At 36.9% G+C, this 17,097-nt stretch overlaps 2 protein-coding genes across 6 annotated transcripts; one reads left to right on the forward strand and one right to left on the reverse strand.

Annotated features, from left to right (window-relative positions):
* Positions 1-548: 548 nt before the first annotated feature.
* LOC112573264 (ankyrin repeat domain-containing protein 13C-like) lies at positions 549-13,282 on the reverse strand. Of its 3 annotated transcripts, none has more exons than XM_025253471.1 (14): positions 13,264-13,282; positions 12,346-12,464; positions 10,836-10,877; positions 9,355-9,459; positions 8,653-8,784; positions 8,361-8,427; positions 7,842-7,986; positions 6,407-6,538; positions 5,983-6,050; positions 5,657-5,741; positions 5,078-5,233; positions 4,852-4,880; positions 4,354-4,454; positions 549-3,885 (listed from the first exon to the last, which is right to left on the reverse strand). In XM_025253471.1, the coding sequence occupies exons 2-14, from the start codon at positions 12,449-12,451 to the stop codon at positions 3,752-3,754; spliced, it is 1,302 nt and encodes a 433-aa protein (XP_025109256.1). In that variant the 5' UTR covers positions 12,452-12,464; positions 13,264-13,282; the 3' UTR covers positions 549-3,751. The 3 variants fall into 3 exon arrangements, with proteins under 3 accessions (XP_025109256.1, XP_025109257.1, XP_025109255.1); XM_025253472.1 differs by lacking the exon at positions 13,264-13,282 and adding an exon at positions 12,603-12,690 and having other exon boundaries at positions 5,078-5,230; XM_025253470.1 differs by lacking the exon at positions 13,264-13,282 and adding an exon at positions 12,603-12,690.
* On the forward strand, positions 12,495-17,057 carry LOC112573265. 3 transcript variants are annotated; one of them, XM_025253475.1, is made up of 2 exons: positions 12,495-12,568; positions 13,604-17,057. In XM_025253475.1, exon 2 carries the CDS (start codon positions 13,934-13,936, stop codon positions 14,909-14,911), a length of 978 nt encoding a protein of 325 aa, XP_025109260.1. In that variant the 5' UTR covers positions 12,495-12,568; positions 13,604-13,933; the 3' UTR covers positions 14,912-17,057. The 3 variants fall into 3 exon arrangements, with proteins under 3 accessions (XP_025109260.1, XP_025109259.1, XP_025109258.1); XM_025253474.1 differs by lacking the exon at positions 12,495-12,568 and adding an exon at positions 12,611-12,687; XM_025253473.1 differs by lacking the exon at positions 12,495-12,568 and adding an exon at positions 12,685-13,336.
* Positions 17,058-17,097: the final 40 nt, after the last annotated feature.

Below are 17,097 nucleotides of genomic sequence, written 5' to 3' on the forward strand. Positions count from 1 at the left end.
AAGTGAACACCTGTAAGTCTTTTAGGTATTTTCAGTCACACTGTGTGAGACCATGGGCACATTTTTTTCCTGCTGTTTTTAAATAAGCTATGAAATTAAATGACGCAAGTCAGGCAACTGTGCTATGATGCAAATACTCATGCTTAAAAGTAGTAACGGGACATCTGCAACTATTGAAACAGCTTTGCATTTACCAATTAGTCTTATCTCTTTCATTTGAACAGTATTACACTCAGCCTTGGATTCTGCAACAATGATTTGACAAGTCTAACAAACAATTTTGTTTTTCTTTTGCCAAAGATAGCTTATACATTTCTAACTAAAATAGTTCAGTTCATTTACAGCAGATTGCCTTTCTTGAAATTGTCAATGTAATTGATGTCAAATGTATAGTGGAAACAAATGGAGAAAGTATCATGGTGCACACCAAGGCTTGCTAAAAGCAAAACAGAATTTCCTAAAGAAAATCATGTTATGCCAACCGTGAACCCTATGGAACAAGACGATCATTTTCTTTTCCTTTAGGTACAGGTGTTTTTTGTTGGGGATTTTTTTTTTTTTTTTGCAATGGCAGCAAGTCAAATTCTTGCTTCTGAGTTATTTTGTGCAGTCTTTAAAGTATATCTGGCTTACCAAAAGGCTACAAATTCGGACATCTGTGGCAGGTGCATGCAGATATCCATGAAGAAAACATAAACAAACATGTAAAAAGCTGTTTAGCAGTAAAAGATACCTCTCGCTCACCTAATCACCCATCCACACATACAGAGTTACAGGCTTAACATGATCACATCCCCATCGAAAAATCGGATTCCAACATGTATTTACAAAGGAAAACTGATCACAGAGGACCAGTGTGCAAGGTGATCAGATGCTGATCTCAGTTCAACTTGTAAACTGTTGCCATGCTCACACTATAGCTAACCAGGTTAAAATCTGCATGCATACACCTGGAGAGAAAGAAAAGGTAAAGTGAGAGAGGGCCAATCTGTACTTTCTGATGGCATCTCATGAATGCCTGGCTTACTGTTTCTTAATTACATCAGCGGCATACCAATGAAAAGCTAAGCCTTCTTCACACTAGCCCATGATCTACAATGAGGAGAGGGAGACAAGACTTGGGCTGATGAGCTCAATGAAAAGGTCCCCTTCACCCCCAGCCCCTCCCTACCTGTTTCATTGATGATGAAAAGTTATGGTCCCTGAGAAAGCCCACTCAGGCAGCTGTAACATACCATGTCAGAAAGAGTCTGCAGCAAAACTGCTATGATAGGAGAGTGATGGTCCTTATCCTTGCAGTCACCATAATTGGTTAGAACCTTGATAAGACTACAAGTTTCAAAGTGAAGTACACAGAAAAATGCTACAGAAGAGATGGGGAACAAAATCAAACTGAGAAATAAAGTGGAGGGGAAAAGGTCAAGCACGACTTATGGGTAAAGTTGTTGCAATTTATGCTCAAAACCTCACTGGTAGCTTGTTCTCTTATGGAGTTTTGCTTCATCTTAATATTTACACAGTAGTGGTTAAAAAATTTCTACTACGTGTAGCAGCATTTGCTGCACAGCTGGTTAGAGGAGACAACCCAGAAAGCAGAACTGTTCTGCAAGAATTTGCAGTCACACAGACCTAACGCAAAATTCCTATTGCCTAAATTTTAACAGCAACAGTGCTATTCAGCATTTTCTGTTACTAATATAAGAAATAATATCCTGCACAGCACAATTCAAACATGATTACCTTCAACAGTGGTTAGTGTATCTATTTCCATGGTAATTATTTTATCATTTCAAATGGCCTCAGGTGTGCTAAAAGGTCATTACTGTGGTTATTCAACCCTGATCTATTTCAGCCATATACATTCATGTTCATAAAGCATGGAGATGCAGGTTCCTGCTTTCAACTATAGCTGTTGTTGCTATTTTCAACTTTCCTCAACATATACATGCAGTGGTTAAAAAAAAAAATTACAGGCTGCTCAAACTTGAATTTTGGTGAGCAAAAAACATCCATTATTTAAAAATTTTCTTTCGTTCACTTATTCGTACAATCTTTTGTTGCATTTAGCGTTTGTAAGTGGAGACTACATATACTGAAGTTCTACTTCTATTTTCAGACACTTTGGCACATGTTGATGGTGTCTCTGTGACAACCAATTTGTGATAACAAAGTCTTAGAGAAGAAGCTGAGAAAATCATGAGATGATTAAATATGCTCTGTCATGCAATGGAAGGACAGAAAGAAAGAAAAAAAGGTCAAAACCAGAAGAAACAAAACATTAAAAAAAAAAATATCAACTGTTACATGCCACATGCAATTTCAGTTAAAATCTTAATGTTTTTCATAAGGAACAAATCAGAGAAAGCAAAAGAATGTAGTTAAAAGTATTACATAACAAGATGCACATAAATGCAGACTGTAACAAGAGCTAAGAGAAAGCCGTAGAAAACAAAATTAGGAGAAGAAAAATTTTCGGCTGTGATCAGCAAATGTTGTCCAGAAAGAGACAAATGATTTCAAATACAGACTGTGCCATCATGAAAAAATAGTGACTAAGTTTCAATTTCTTTTTTTAAAAAGGCTCCAGATTTCGTTGTGGTGATTATTTAAAATAGAAAGATGCAAAAATGATTTATATTTATATTGTTTCCCCCTCACCATCACAAATTCACAAATGTCTCATTTCCAGCATCAATTTATGTGACAACCTCAGATCTTTTAAAAATAAAAAAAATTATGTGCAAAAGAAATATTTGAAACTTTCCTGTCCTAAACTGCAGGCAAGATGTTATTCTATCATTCTTGAATGGCTGCTTGTTTAATTTAAAAGGCAAAGACTTAAAATATGCTCATACTAAAATGGTGTCTGCAGTAGCTGCTGAAATGATAAAAGTTTATCACTTTTCCCTCCAAAAAAATTGCATTTTATACAGAAAAAAGATACTAACTAAATCATGTGTTTGTAGGAAATCCACCTACAAGCTCTGAACTTTGCAGAAAAGTACCATACTTTAAGGAACTTTATGGGGAATACTGAAGCACAGGAACACAAAGGGTGGATTGGTCAGTAGTTCCACACTTTGTTGTCATGTACTATAAAAAGATAATCTGACAAGCTGACAGAGTAAGAGCTAGGTAGGAAAATGTAAAAAATCAAGGTTCTATGCTACATTTTAGGAAACAGCAGTGTCACCTCAGATCCTGCCAAACCCAAGACTGTCACAGGAATGTCCACAGCAATGCAGGGGCAAACTTTGTCCCAACTTGTGCCACAGCCTGAATCACACACAACCAGTTGCTGTCCTGAGCAAGAGGGACTAAAAGCTTGAACCCGCAAGTCTGCTACAGAACGACAGTATGCCGACTGTGCTATGGACAATTTTGAACCAGTGGTTTCTGTGCGGTAAAAGGAAGCTAAAAATTTGTCCAACATTCTTCTTTTACCAGCTTTGCTGTGCTGATCACAACAAGTGGCCTGAGATGCTGCATTTGTGATTTCCTTGTCATCCCTGACTTGCTTTATGGCAACAAACACACTGTCCTCATCAGTTTCTGCTGAGTTGCACTTAACAACAGACGAATCATACACTTCGACAACAGTTCTGCCAAGAGTGGAGGAAGTATCACAGGCTGTGCTGGAAATTGTTGCTGAGGCGGCGGTGGAAGATGTACTTGATGACTTGTCCATGACAAATGGATGTGCATGGCGAATGCTGGTGAGAACGTGGATGAAGTCACAGAGAAGGGAGAGTCATAAATCTGGAAACCGGCTGGAGTCCTCACGGTAGTCCTCGGGGATAACAAACAACTCTGGCCCAAGGTCATCCCGCCATTCAAATGATGTGAAGGTAACTTTTGCTGTGACCGTTGGAAAGACAGGAATTTCTGCACACAAATTTAACACCTGAAGAACTTAACAGAATTTTCACGAGGGATTCTGAATTTGTTCAGTCCTACTAACACACCAAACTCTGAATGCAACAAACTACAGGGTAAGCGTTCTCTGATTATCAGCAGGAACATTTCTTAAACATCCATTTACAGTCATTTGACAAACTGAGAACTTTATAGCCTGGTGGTAGTGCACTCAACAGTGAAGCAAAAGGTCACGGACTGCTTTAGCCTATGGCAGGAAAATTTTCTCTGCCCATCAAGCAACTTTTTGAAAAGACTACCTAAAAATCAGGGAAAGGTAAAGACAAAGGAAGGAGAGAGCTCAGCTTTAGGTGTTTTACCCTTAACACACTGAAATACTAAACACATTTTCTGCCCTTCTAGCCACAAGGCTATGGGATTCATGCCCTTCAAATGCGTTCATGGGAACCATAAATTTACCTACGACAATGAACATACCTATTCGTACTGGAAATCCAGGAGGTAGACGAGACATCATGAAATCTCGGAGTTTCTGGAACTGCTTGAAAGGTGCTACCACTTCCAGGACATCTAGCAGCCTGGTGAAAAGATATATCCAATAGCAATAAATAGTTTTGTAAACTAAATTTTACTAGATTGTATACCAACAAACTGAAATTTACAGATAAATGTTTTCAACAAATAAAATACTCCCACAAATCAATCCATCCATCAATATCAATTTCACTCCTTAGTAAATATCATCAAAATATTTAATATTAAGACAATTTAACAAAAAAAAGAACAAGCAAGCTTATCTGCTTGAATCTTATAAGTTCAACTTCTAAGTCTTCATATGTTACATCCTCGAACATTTTTGATAAGACTTTTCAAAAACAATAATATTTATCTTAAGGGATTAAAAAATATAAGAAGGTTCAATAAAGCAGAGAATAAATATAAAGAAATATAAAATATATTTTCTGTAATACTCACATGCCAACTGTCATGGGAAAATCATCACTCTGAAACACATTCACCAAAAGCTAAATAATTAATGTCTTCTTTGGTTTTACCATCATTCATCCTAGCCTGATTTTTTTTGTTTTTAAGAAAAGAGAAACGAGGATTATTAACTGAATGTACCAGTCAATGACCTCTTGCAAGACATAATTAACCAGTTATTGACAGCATGACACTACCAGCTCACTTTGCAACATACCATGGCAACTGTTGCTTTGAAAGCTTTGGCACTCTCTTTAGCCACTAATGGCCTGCCTAGACATGGGGGTCGGCCTGGCTCTGCTTGAATGTATTCTTCCCAAATGACACTGCATGGTTCAGGAGGCGTCAAAGATTGCCGTCTTTCTACCTGCTGCTAAGAAAAATGAAAACAAAAGAAAAATCCCAGCTGTTACGAAGCCCACAAGACCTGCTCTCTATAAAATATGCACCTGTCCTACATTCCCTAGATATTCTCATCTAATAATGTTGCTTTTTTAAAAGACCTTACTTCAGACATTTGGAAGGTAGAGTAATAGCTCCAGCAATGCATTTCAAGGTGAAACCAATTTATCATTCTAAATGCATACCAACAATGATGATGATGAGGTCTAGCAATAAATGTACCTATGCATTAAGATAATTTAATTTGATTTTAACATTTATTGATTTCAATAAGTCAATATTTTTTCCCTAATATTTTAGGCAGCTTAACAAAATAAAGGCTTAAAGAAATGGGATCTTCAAATAAGTCGAATGACAATTAGCTGTTCTGACTATACAATATACTGTCTTCTACCTGGGTAGCGTCCCATGTTCCACGACCTATATTTTCCATCAAGGCTTTGTTCTTCTGTACATCTTCAGGGCTAAGGTGCTCCCGCCTGCCAATGATTGTTATTTCTATGTATCACTTTTAAAAATAAGTCATTGGAATTTTTAGACACAAGGAAAACAAAATCTATCATCTTACAAAACTCGGAATTGTTTTGAAAGCTTGTCACCATACTCTTCACCATTAAAATATTTGCATGGTCATAGAGATCAAACCGAGATATCAGTATTTCTGCATCATGTTATAACTTACATTAACCATGCAAGTGAACATGTTCTGCTAAATCTTACCTTTTCCTAGATTCCAGTATAAGACCATTCACATAATAAAAGTCTGCTTTGAAATCCCCAACCATCTCCTACAGAAACATAACCAAAAAAAAATATTCGTTTAGCAAGAAGAAAGTAATTCTAATACTATTTACAACTGTGATATCATTAAATGACAATATATTACCATTAATACTGAGGTTTTACATATCATCTGGATTAATGCGATTTACATTTCTTGCGCAAAAGATGCTAAATGTCCTAAAATGTTTTCAAAGATTATTGCAGGAAATGTCTTTCATCTTGAGGTGTCATGCAGAGTGTAAAAATCTTACCTTTAATTCTAAAATTTAAAAAACATCTTTTGATATGTGTCCAACAGTAATACAATAACAAGCTCAAATATTTTAAACAAAAATCACTTAATAAAAAAAATGACACTCACTGTTTTATCTTCACGAAATAACCAGCCACTCTGAGCACGAGAAAATGTGATGTTCTTTGTGGACATCTGTGCTGCGATTATGTCGCTACTCATTAGTATATCAACTTCCTCTTCAAGTTCAAGGTCACTCTCCTGGATAGGATGCCAAGACAAGCCTTCTCTTGTGTTAATCATCACATACAAGCAAATGCATTATATAGTAAAATTAAACTGAAAAAAAAATCTTTAAAATGTTGTAAGTAAACAACATTACATTTAAACCTGAAGTCCTCAACACTCTAACTTACTATAATAACTAATTTAATACTGATAGACTTGATTGGTAGAAGAAATCCTGTTACCTATGTTAAGACTTCAGATTAAACTTTTCATTGAAAGGGTTTTGTAAATTCGCATACTTGCTTTATAAATAAATGTTTATTATTGTGTTCAACACATTGACAACATCCCAGCTGAGCAGATTAAACAATAAACGCTCTTGTTGCTCCATGCCAAAGAATCTGGGAACATAAAAATAGCCTAAAGAATGGATGCAATCACTACTCATACCCTTTCCAAAGAACGACAACAGTGAACTGTGCCAAAACTAAGCCATAAGCCACCTAAGCAAGGTCCTTCTGAAAGAAATCCAAAATTGCATCAGCAACACCACTGAGGAACTGTCAGCAGAAAATAAGGCTGGCTTCACGTGTCACATACTGATAGAAGAACATCTACAACACCAGAGGGATTTCTTCAACAACTTCATCAACTTTAAATGGCATTTGACAAAGTCTGGCATGAGTGGTTGTACCATGTGATGCAAAAATAAAATACTGAAGAGGGCTTTATTCAAGCCATGAAAGTTCTGTGCAAGAGCTCAACAATGGTATTTCTACTGGATAACCGAAAAGGAGGCTTTTTTCATACAGCAGTTGACACAGCTGCCAAAGTAAAGTTCCACTTCCATCTATATCAATGAGAGACCCAGATACAACCTATGCCTTGCAGACCACATTGATCTGCTGGCAAGCACCAACAGAGAAGTGAACAACCTTACCAACAGACTGAATGTGAATGATTATGAAAGGGGAATCAGGACTGCCAAAAGCAGAGTCATGGTTAACATCAACCAGTGTCAGCAGTCTTGTGTAATTATAATGAGTAACTCTTTGATGTATATGTGAATTACTGTGTTCTTTTCAATTATCATGTATTTTAAGCAGCGACAGCTGTGACAATGACCAAGCCATCAATCAACAAATATTAGCAGCTATCTAACAAAGTACCATAAGCTGCATTGTTCGTACCATCTTATGAAAAGGTGTCAACCCCTCATTTTAAAAGTAGCCCTCAACTGTCTTATATCATCACCAAACATCTCATGCTATTCCACTTTGTATCTTGCATTTTATAATGTCAGAAACAGGTTCATCACAGTAAAAACATTACCCACCTCATAACGAATGCGCTGGTATACACCAAGTCGATTATCGAGAACTGTCAGTGATGACTGTGGTTGTTGATCTCCATTGAAGATAAAGGAAATGTCTCCCCTATCCCAGTGCATATCATTGAAGTCTACTAGGGTGGTATCTAGCCTGTTAGGGTTTTAAAATAATTAATCCACATAAGGATATGCAAGCACGAACACGAACAGACACGCACAGGAAAAAAAAAACTAATGCATCTACAAATACTTACCACAGAATAGTCTGAGAAAGCATATTACAAAAATATTGTGTGCTTGTATACACATACAAGTATGCATGAAGTCATATACACATATACACACACATAAATTCATAATAGTCTAGAACTTGTAACGTGTGCAGTACAGCAAGTTATGAAATGTAACAAAAATAAGTCCTTCATGTGATCTTAATGGTAGAGGATACAACACAAGAAAAGTATGAAAAAAAAAAATAAAATCAGAAAAAGTACGGAAGAACAGATGTAATCTAAAGCACTGTACCTTATACAGGCACCTTTTTTGTAGATCTTGCAGATGTCTGATGGCAGAATCCGAGACACAAGTGGAACTGTTGGAAATATTTTGTTATTTACAATTAATCATAACTGCAGCAATGATGACAATGATGTATTTTCACATGATGTACTCTGATTTATACATCTGAAGACTAAAAAAAATGCATGCAAACATAAAAAGAGCAAAAAAGTAGTATAGTTCTTCTGTACCTTTTCTTTATAAATTTAGACCAAGCATAAACTAAAACTACACACACAAATCTTAAAAAAAGACTCACCCCAACTATGAAAGTCCCACTTTAACTCAAGGCAAAAATCATCGATTTCTCGCAGAGCTTGCACAAGAGCTGGTCTTCTTTCCTCCAATGCCTCTCGCGCCTGTTGCTTCAGTTTACGAAGCACTGACAGTACTGTTAATGAGATGACACTTTAACTAGCCAATGTTCATTTGCAAAGGCATGTTTCTATTAGTTCAAGATTCTCTATTCTTTCACCCTTTAATGGTTCTTGAGATATTCAGTGTGGATATATATATATTTACTCACACACATTCCTACTAGCAGTATGTACTACAAATAGTATATCAAATTCAGTAGACAAACAATCCCATGCCTACCCCCCTCACCCCAATGTTCTTTGTCCTCTTTTCCTTATCCCTGTCACTCACTCTTCTCTCTCTCTCACACACACACACATGCATGCTTGTGGATGAATATGTATGTGTGCATGCATACATGTAAGAAAGAGACATAGGGGAGAGATGTTACAGCTGAATAAATTGCTTTAACCCCAAGATGATGCTGGCAATTATTCATGTTTTATTTAAATTGCTTTGTTGTTGGATCTTTAATGATATATTTGAGTTTTATATTCCCCCTTTGAAAGAACAACTGTTCTTTAAATAAAGTTCACTCAATAATCTGAGCGTGTGCGCACGCGCGCGCGCACACACACACATAAAGGCTGAAATTTCGTCTTACCTGTTTGTCTGTTGCCATAACTAATTGCCTCTGCCAATGGGGTCCAGCCCTGAGCATTTTTTATCTTCACTGGTGCATTGTGGGCTAGCAACAGGTGCACACACTCTGTTGACAATATTTTTTATATACATTCTTTGTACTCTTTGCCTGTTACTGTACTCTGTAACTATTCTTCCCAAGTAATGAATCAGGAAAAAAGACAACAGCCAAGAAAAAAAATACCTTAATTAATAGTAACTTGTCAGAATTATATAGGCACAAATATGTATGCTTGCTTACTCTTCCCCTCCACCCACACACTGCCTCTCAATCTCTGCTTAACACACTGCTGATAAACCGTCACGAAAAATTTTATGAAAGAGCCAGCACAAACTTGCCCATTCAATCACTGCACAGGAAAAGATCTTTTTTTTAAAAGGAAAATGTGAACTTCCTCCCACAAACAGACTTCAAGCATAACTAAAGGAAACAAAGCCAGAAGATCCTGCATTTCTGACTGACCCACTGACACAAGTGGAGTGCATGCACATTGACTGCAATTTACTAATCACAACAGGGTAAAATCCTGTTGCACCATTACAGCACTCTTAACAAAACTACACCCCATCTACTCTCAGCTCAGTTCTGCTGTTGAAACTTTTCTATTTCTCTACTTGGGTAGCAACCATGCTGCTTTACATTTTTGTCTTGGTATTTTCAGAGCAATATCTTTGTCCCCATGATGCTCAGTCAGCTAAATAATTGGCTATTCAGACTTGAGCTATGTCAGCATCAAACCCAAATACCAATTCCTACATTGTAATCTGTTAATGATCTTCACTTTATGCAATCCAACCAAAACTTCAACCCCCACCCCATCCATCAATCTTTCAGTCACATCATCTACCTACTCAGAAATGTTAAGCATATGTCCCCCATTCAGCCTTTCATTAGATGGCTATATTAATCTAAGCATGATATTAGCAGCACTGTCTTATTAATATTAGGATGTAATTGCTACAGGAATTTAAAGTCCCACAAAAAAGAGCATGAGAGCTGCAACAGAAACATGCAAATTTACACTCAAATATAAGCAGTCTAGATGAGGTGATGTAAATGTGTGGTGATTGCAGCATGATAAGAGGGATCACAATGTATGGAAGTGTCAAACAAATGTAATGTTGTGTGCTTTGTCAGCATCTATCGAACACACAAAGAAGGTGACTCTTTTTTCTATTTACACATCAGCAATAAAACACATTTTCTAAAATCTTTATTCCAACAATGCTTGCTAGAATAAAGAATTCTTTCCCTTCTAAGGCAACCGTGTAGAAGGCATAAAACCCATTCTTTATTTTCAGGTACTTAAGTACTCAGAGAGAAAAGACTTGCTGTCTATGTCTTAACGTGTTCATAGATATGTCATCTCTGTAACTTAATCTAAAAATTAATTGACTAATCAATCGATCAACACAAACCAACAAAACAAAATATACTTTTACCTTTGCGACCAAGCATCACTGCCAAATGTAGTGGTGTATTTCCTGAAAGCATGAGGGCACAAACAGGCATATGCAAGCACACGCAAACACACACACAAACACACAGAATAAAAACAAGAAAATTACAACTTTTTCATTAACCTAATTGAAGGTTAATAATAATGAGTTGTATATATTAAGGAAAATAAATGGTTACTTAAATTACAAGGAGCATATAGGATAATATAATAAAATGTGAAACACAGCTGATATATTCACTTTCCAAAGGCCAACAGTGTGCATCACTTAAGATAGGAGACAAACCAATTTTTAAAACCAAACATTGATTTGGCTCTTTCTTGTTGCCTGACCTTTCTAAATTTTGACTGATGATGCAAAAATGTTCAGGTAAAATGTCTGGCAGAGCAGCACACACAAGCCTGATATTGCTAAGCTGTTGCTAAACCTGAAGTGGATGATAAAACATGGTGCATGCATGCTGACCACATTGCAAAATAGACAAGAAGGTATGATGACATCATATACTGACTTTTTAAATTAATGCCCTTTCCCTGCTCATACATTAACATACAGATGCTACAGATCTATAAAATTCTTTAAAAATCTGTAGAACAACTTTTGGAGAGCTCATGACACATTGACAAGGTGTTATGAATGCCATGGCACACACCCTGAAAACAGAAAAACTTAATCCTAACCCAAACTCTATTCCTAATTTTAACCCTTTTTTTCAAGTTGTGTGCATTCAAAGCTCTCCTAAATTTAAGGCTAAAATTATAGAAAAATCTGTGTGGACCAACAGTTTCTTATCTAGCAGATTAGCTTAACTTATTTAGGTTCCATCATATTAAAATACATAGTAGGTCTTATGCTGCAGTCTAACTTCTTTTATACAAAGCTTTTTCTCGTTTTGTAGATTTCACCTGCCATTTATTAATATATGTATGCCGTTAAAATGATACCAAAGTAAAGCAGCGCTTAAGTATTAGCCTTTGATGCGGCGATAATTACCCGGCAGTTAAATAGTACTTTAATTAATACTTCAGTGACCTAGCTTGTGTGTCTGGTCAAAAATTCAAAATCAAGTGCACCAATATTCCTTTAAATTTTATATTAGCGGTGTTAAATATTACCGAATGAAAGATAATCTGCGGGGTACACTATTAGGAACGGTTTTAGAGTGATTTTTTCCCTTGACAATATTCGCTGTAATAGAAACAGTATGACTCAGTGACTACCGTCGATAGGGTGGATCAATCCTAGATTAGTCCTACAACAGTTCATACACATCATAGCATAACAAAGCATAACAAAGATTTGTGCAAGAGGCTACTAAGTGAGTTAGGAGATTTGTTTATGTCAGTGAACTTCAGTGGTTACTTCATCCTTCAGGCATCACTAATGAAAAATAAATGATCCTATTTGTATAAATGTATGATGTCATAAACAGCAATATAGTAAGAACAACTCATTTTCAATTAAAATAAATAAGTAATAAAAAATAGCACACCATGTATGTCTTTTTCACTGAGGTCGTGTGTTCGAAGTAACTGGGCAACACGTCTAATATCACCTTCAAATACGGCAGCGTGGAGGGGGTATTGTTCTGACGCCATCTTTATTTACAATCTGACGAAGAGAAGGGAGAAGTTACAAAATTTAGAGTTTACAATAGTTTTCTTAATTATCTAGCTTTCGACAACTCCATTCATATAAAACGATGTGAAATCGAAGTAGGTTACGTAAATTTATTTGCTGTGTACATACGTGCTTAACAGACACTATAGATCTATAAATCATTTTTGATTAAATTAATTTCTTGTATGCTCCCCTTGAAAAAGCGAAACAAAAGGTGACAAGTGACATTTTCATCGTTTTTCTTGCTAGTATTATTACTATCTGGTTCGATCCATTAACATTTTGTATATGCTGATTATTTGGTAGGATGTATAGATACTGTCGGTGCTCCCTGTTTCCTTCAATGGGCGCGACAAGTGTGTCTGATTCGGGCCGTTGTCTAACAACTCATTACCTTTAGGTTCTGGGTATGGGATCACCCCATTGTCCGCGCTCTTTCTATTTTGTTTATCTGATGTTTTCCGTACAACGGGTTGAGATAAAGATGAAAAAAAAAATGTGCAAGTCCAATTTCTTAGGCTTATAGCTGACCAAAGTTTTGTATGGTTCCGTACATCGTGAGAGCAGAATGAGCGAAACAACGCATTGTTTAACTTTCAGTACACGATTCAGTTTAGCGACAAAATCTCAGGCGAATTGCTAAAAAGAAACAATAACTCTATATAGTTATCGTTTACTTAATTGTATTTGACACTTGAGATGTGATATTTATCAAGGTTCCTTGGGTCAGTGGTATTACACATTTTATGCTATTATACTTCTCTTACCACCACCAATTGGTGCAACTTACCTTGTAGTGGTGTGGTGGCTTGCGTGTCTCGTCGATCCACAGAGCTATGTTGGCAGGAGCCTTGGCCCTCCAGGTTGGTGTTGTTGCTTTGAGCTAGCAACCCACTCATGTATAAAAAAAAACAACAAAAAACCGCTGTTACAGAAATCGAAACAGTACCATCTGCCCTATATGCTCCTTGAGGAGTAACAAGGAATAAACTAAACTTCTCTTAAACGTGTTATATATAAGTTAGTGCTGTTCTGTGTGTATTTCAACAGTCTTTCATTTGTGATCGTCTGTACCCAAAATTAATGCTTTCATTCGTTGGTCATATCTTAAGCTGTTTGTTATGTCTTAGAGCCAAGGTGATGCAGTTAACCAAGAAGCACAGTCATCAGTATGATGCAGAACACACATGCTTCGATCTGGTGGAGATTTAAAAGCAGCTGCATTCACATGGTATTGGTTTACATTTGAAAGGATTGCATAATCAAAATGATTATGTAAAGTGAATATAATCAAGCCTGAAGGAGCTATAGTGGAGCCTAATTGGGTACCATGATCACATCAAGAATCCACCAGTTAGCGCAATGACAAGTAGCGAAGGGGCCTATATGCTGGAATAACCTAGTTTTGTAAGGAGTGTTCATTGTAGAGCAAAATTTGGTCTCAACCTTCACACACGAAGATGTACAACCAGAGTGCAGTTGGGGGATTTGCAGGTTGTGCTACTCACCCTGAGGTGCTTCTGGTAGTTGTAGTAAGAACGATTTTTGCCCACCTAGATCGTCGCACTGTCATCCGCAACACCTGGGCCGCAAGACACCGTATTCATGGGCATGTGATGCAAACTGTTTTCCTCTTCACTCATGTTCAGGCACCAGTTGAGGCTTCTGTCTTGCGGGAGAGCACCATCTTTGGTGACGTCTTTCATCAGTTTGATGAACAAGACAAAGTTCATGCTAACCTTACCACAAAGGTAAGAGGGGCTGCCCAGTGGGTGCATGCGCACTGCCCTCAGGCACTGTTTGTAATGGTAAGTGAGGATAATGTGGTGGTGGATGTTCATAAACTTCTGCCATACTTGCATCGTTACCGCAACCAACTTTCTGCCAACACCACACTCTTATGCAACATAGTGACTAAAGACAGACCATCTGAGTATTTCCATGCAGTTCATGCCTGCCAGGATGATGTCTTTCTGGCTCCCACAGTTGTCCTGGACCAGCTGTGGAATGCTGCAGAGACACTGGTTGACTTAAAGGGGGAGGAGAAAATTACACCAGTGCTGAGCAGGTTGGCCACAGCAGCGGGTGTGTCAGTGGGGGACATGTCTCCGTTGTTTGCCGGTGCAGTGAAAAAGACGTCAATTTTGAAAGAGTTTCTTGGCATAGGCTACCATCATAGCCAGGTAATGGTTGGCATGGTGCCAGAAGACTACCAGGGTAAAGAAGCTGCCATCATGAAGCACGTCTGGCGGGTTGTCCAGGAACATCACACCCGCACCCAGATTTTCAACGTTTATCGTGCTCAGTTTCCTCCCTCTGGCCCCCATGAGACAGGAAATGTACAGACCATGGCCATGATTTTGCTGGGTGTGGACCTCATTATTGTTCTTCTTGTGTTCCCTTTCATATTGTGGAAAAAGAAATGCTGTCGACTGTGACATCTCAAAGATCAGATTCCGAGTCAAAGTGTGCAATTGTGTACAATTTTACAAACTATTTTGTAATTCTGTTGGCATGAAATTTTGTTGTGTTAGTGTTTGTGCCCACAAATTCATTTATGCATGAATGTATTCATTTAGGTATGTTTTTATGCCATACATAAGTTGGGTGCATTCAAGAGTATGTGCTGGTACATTCAGACTTGAGAATTTCCTCAGAATATTGTGTGGGAGATACTAAATTACTAATGCTTACAATTTTTGTCTGTGATATACTGTATTTAGCTTTAAATGTGTAGAGGTGCACTTGCAGTTTTCAAATTTTGATTAGTGCATCAAATATTAAAATGTACAATCAGTTGGCACTTTTCAGCCAAGCAATATTAGACTTCACCGAGAAAAAAAATTCATCCAAAAAAATCCTCTTAAGCCAAAACTTTATTTTGGACAAATAAATATTGACCATTTATTTAGGTAAGTTTAGGAATTGTAAACAATTTACTGATTTTTTTTTAAAATCTAGTTTCATAGGAAATACTTTCAACTTCTTACTTATTGCAATATGATGTACGTGTGTGCTCACCTATAAATTTTAGCTTATTTTCAGCCAATTTATTCATGGCCATTTTTTTTATGCCTAATCTGCTAATGCATATGATGATGATGATAAAGAAAGCTTTGCCAATGAGCTCAAACAAAAGAGCAGTTTGAGAAACAGTTTACAAAGTAAAAGAGGGGGAAAAAAACTGAGGGAGTAGACCAGGGGAAGAGAAGGCTGGAAACCACCAGCTATTAGAGATATGTGTATTCTCAAAAGAGGTGGATGTTAGGCCCAGTCTTGAAAACTTCAGGCTAGGCATTCCAGACATTGGTTCCCAAATTCTCTCATATCTATCCTCATGCACCTGAATATGCATGCATGCAAATCCCAAACAGAGAAACAGCAAAGACATTCAAATCAATTTTTGAGGCGTTTGGTGGGAATTAAATATTTGTTGAAGTCCAGAAAGAGTGGCTAAACCTACAGATCAGTTAAACCAACCTTTATGTTGATTATTATTTGTTTATGACATTCATAACAGATGCTGTCACCAAGCACAGACTACCTTGCACTCAAATTTTGTTTCCAGCATCTCATGCTCTGAGTCACAACTCTAGGGTTTCCCACTTCCTTTTTCCATTTGTTAATGGCAGCTACTTTCAGCATTAGGTTTTACTTCATGTTTATCAAATGCAAATTTCATAATGTACCATTTTGTAATATTTTTTGGTCTAACCTTTATTTACTAGTTAATGAAAAAGTATTAGCACATTTTCTGTATATTTGTGCATGCTCACATTGTGATGTAATAATATAGATATGTACAGTTTTGTTTTTAAAGAAGAAACCATTGGATGTGCCAGTCTCTAGTGTTTACCAAGTAAGGAGCTATGTTCTTGGCCCTAACCATGACTCCCTTAATTGTGGGCCAGTCTACTCTGTCACAGACTTTTAAAAATAATGTAATATGGATAGCATTGGATGAAAGCTAGTCATTGGTCATTGTGATGTGGTATTTGTTATTGTACAAATTTTTTTCCTTTTGGTCTGCATGCTAGTCTCAACAATCAAAGAGGTAAAGTGATTTAATAACATCTAAAACCAGTTTTTGCAAAGGTCCAAGTTACAGTCTTTTTAACTTTGTCCAACAGTGTGTAATCGAGTGGTGGGGGCCGGTAGTCCGACCCTTTACAAGTGTTTGCACAAGAAAGCTTGCTTGCTGTTGCAAGTTGTTGATGCAGTGGCTGTTGTCAAAGTAGCCATTAGCAGCATCCAAGTGCTTCTTCAGAAAACTGCTAATATTTCTTTTAGCAGGATCATAAATTCATAAACTCAATTATGTCAATATTGTGACTACAGCAAATTGCTTTAGCACAATGTCACTTTATTCCAAATGGGGAATTGTAGGAATATGTTTATAAATTTATGCGAAATTAAAAAACATGCAGATAAACAAGCAGGATAAAGATACAAAGGCCTCTCATTCGCACTAGTGGCTTTAAAAAGAATGATTCATGTTTGATGTTGCGTGATTATTATGGGCTGCAATTTTCTTTTCAGATGTATACAAAGAGACTAGCCACAATAAAATTGTTTGCACTTTTTGTGAAATACTTATTGCTTTTAATTTTCCAAAAATTTTATG

The sequence above is a fragment of the Pomacea canaliculata genome, linkage group LG10 (genome assembly GCF_003073045.1).
Source record: "Pomacea canaliculata isolate SZHN2017 linkage group LG10, ASM307304v1, whole genome shotgun sequence".
Taxonomy (NCBI): Eukaryota; Metazoa; Mollusca; class Gastropoda; order Architaenioglossa; family Ampullariidae; genus Pomacea; species Pomacea canaliculata.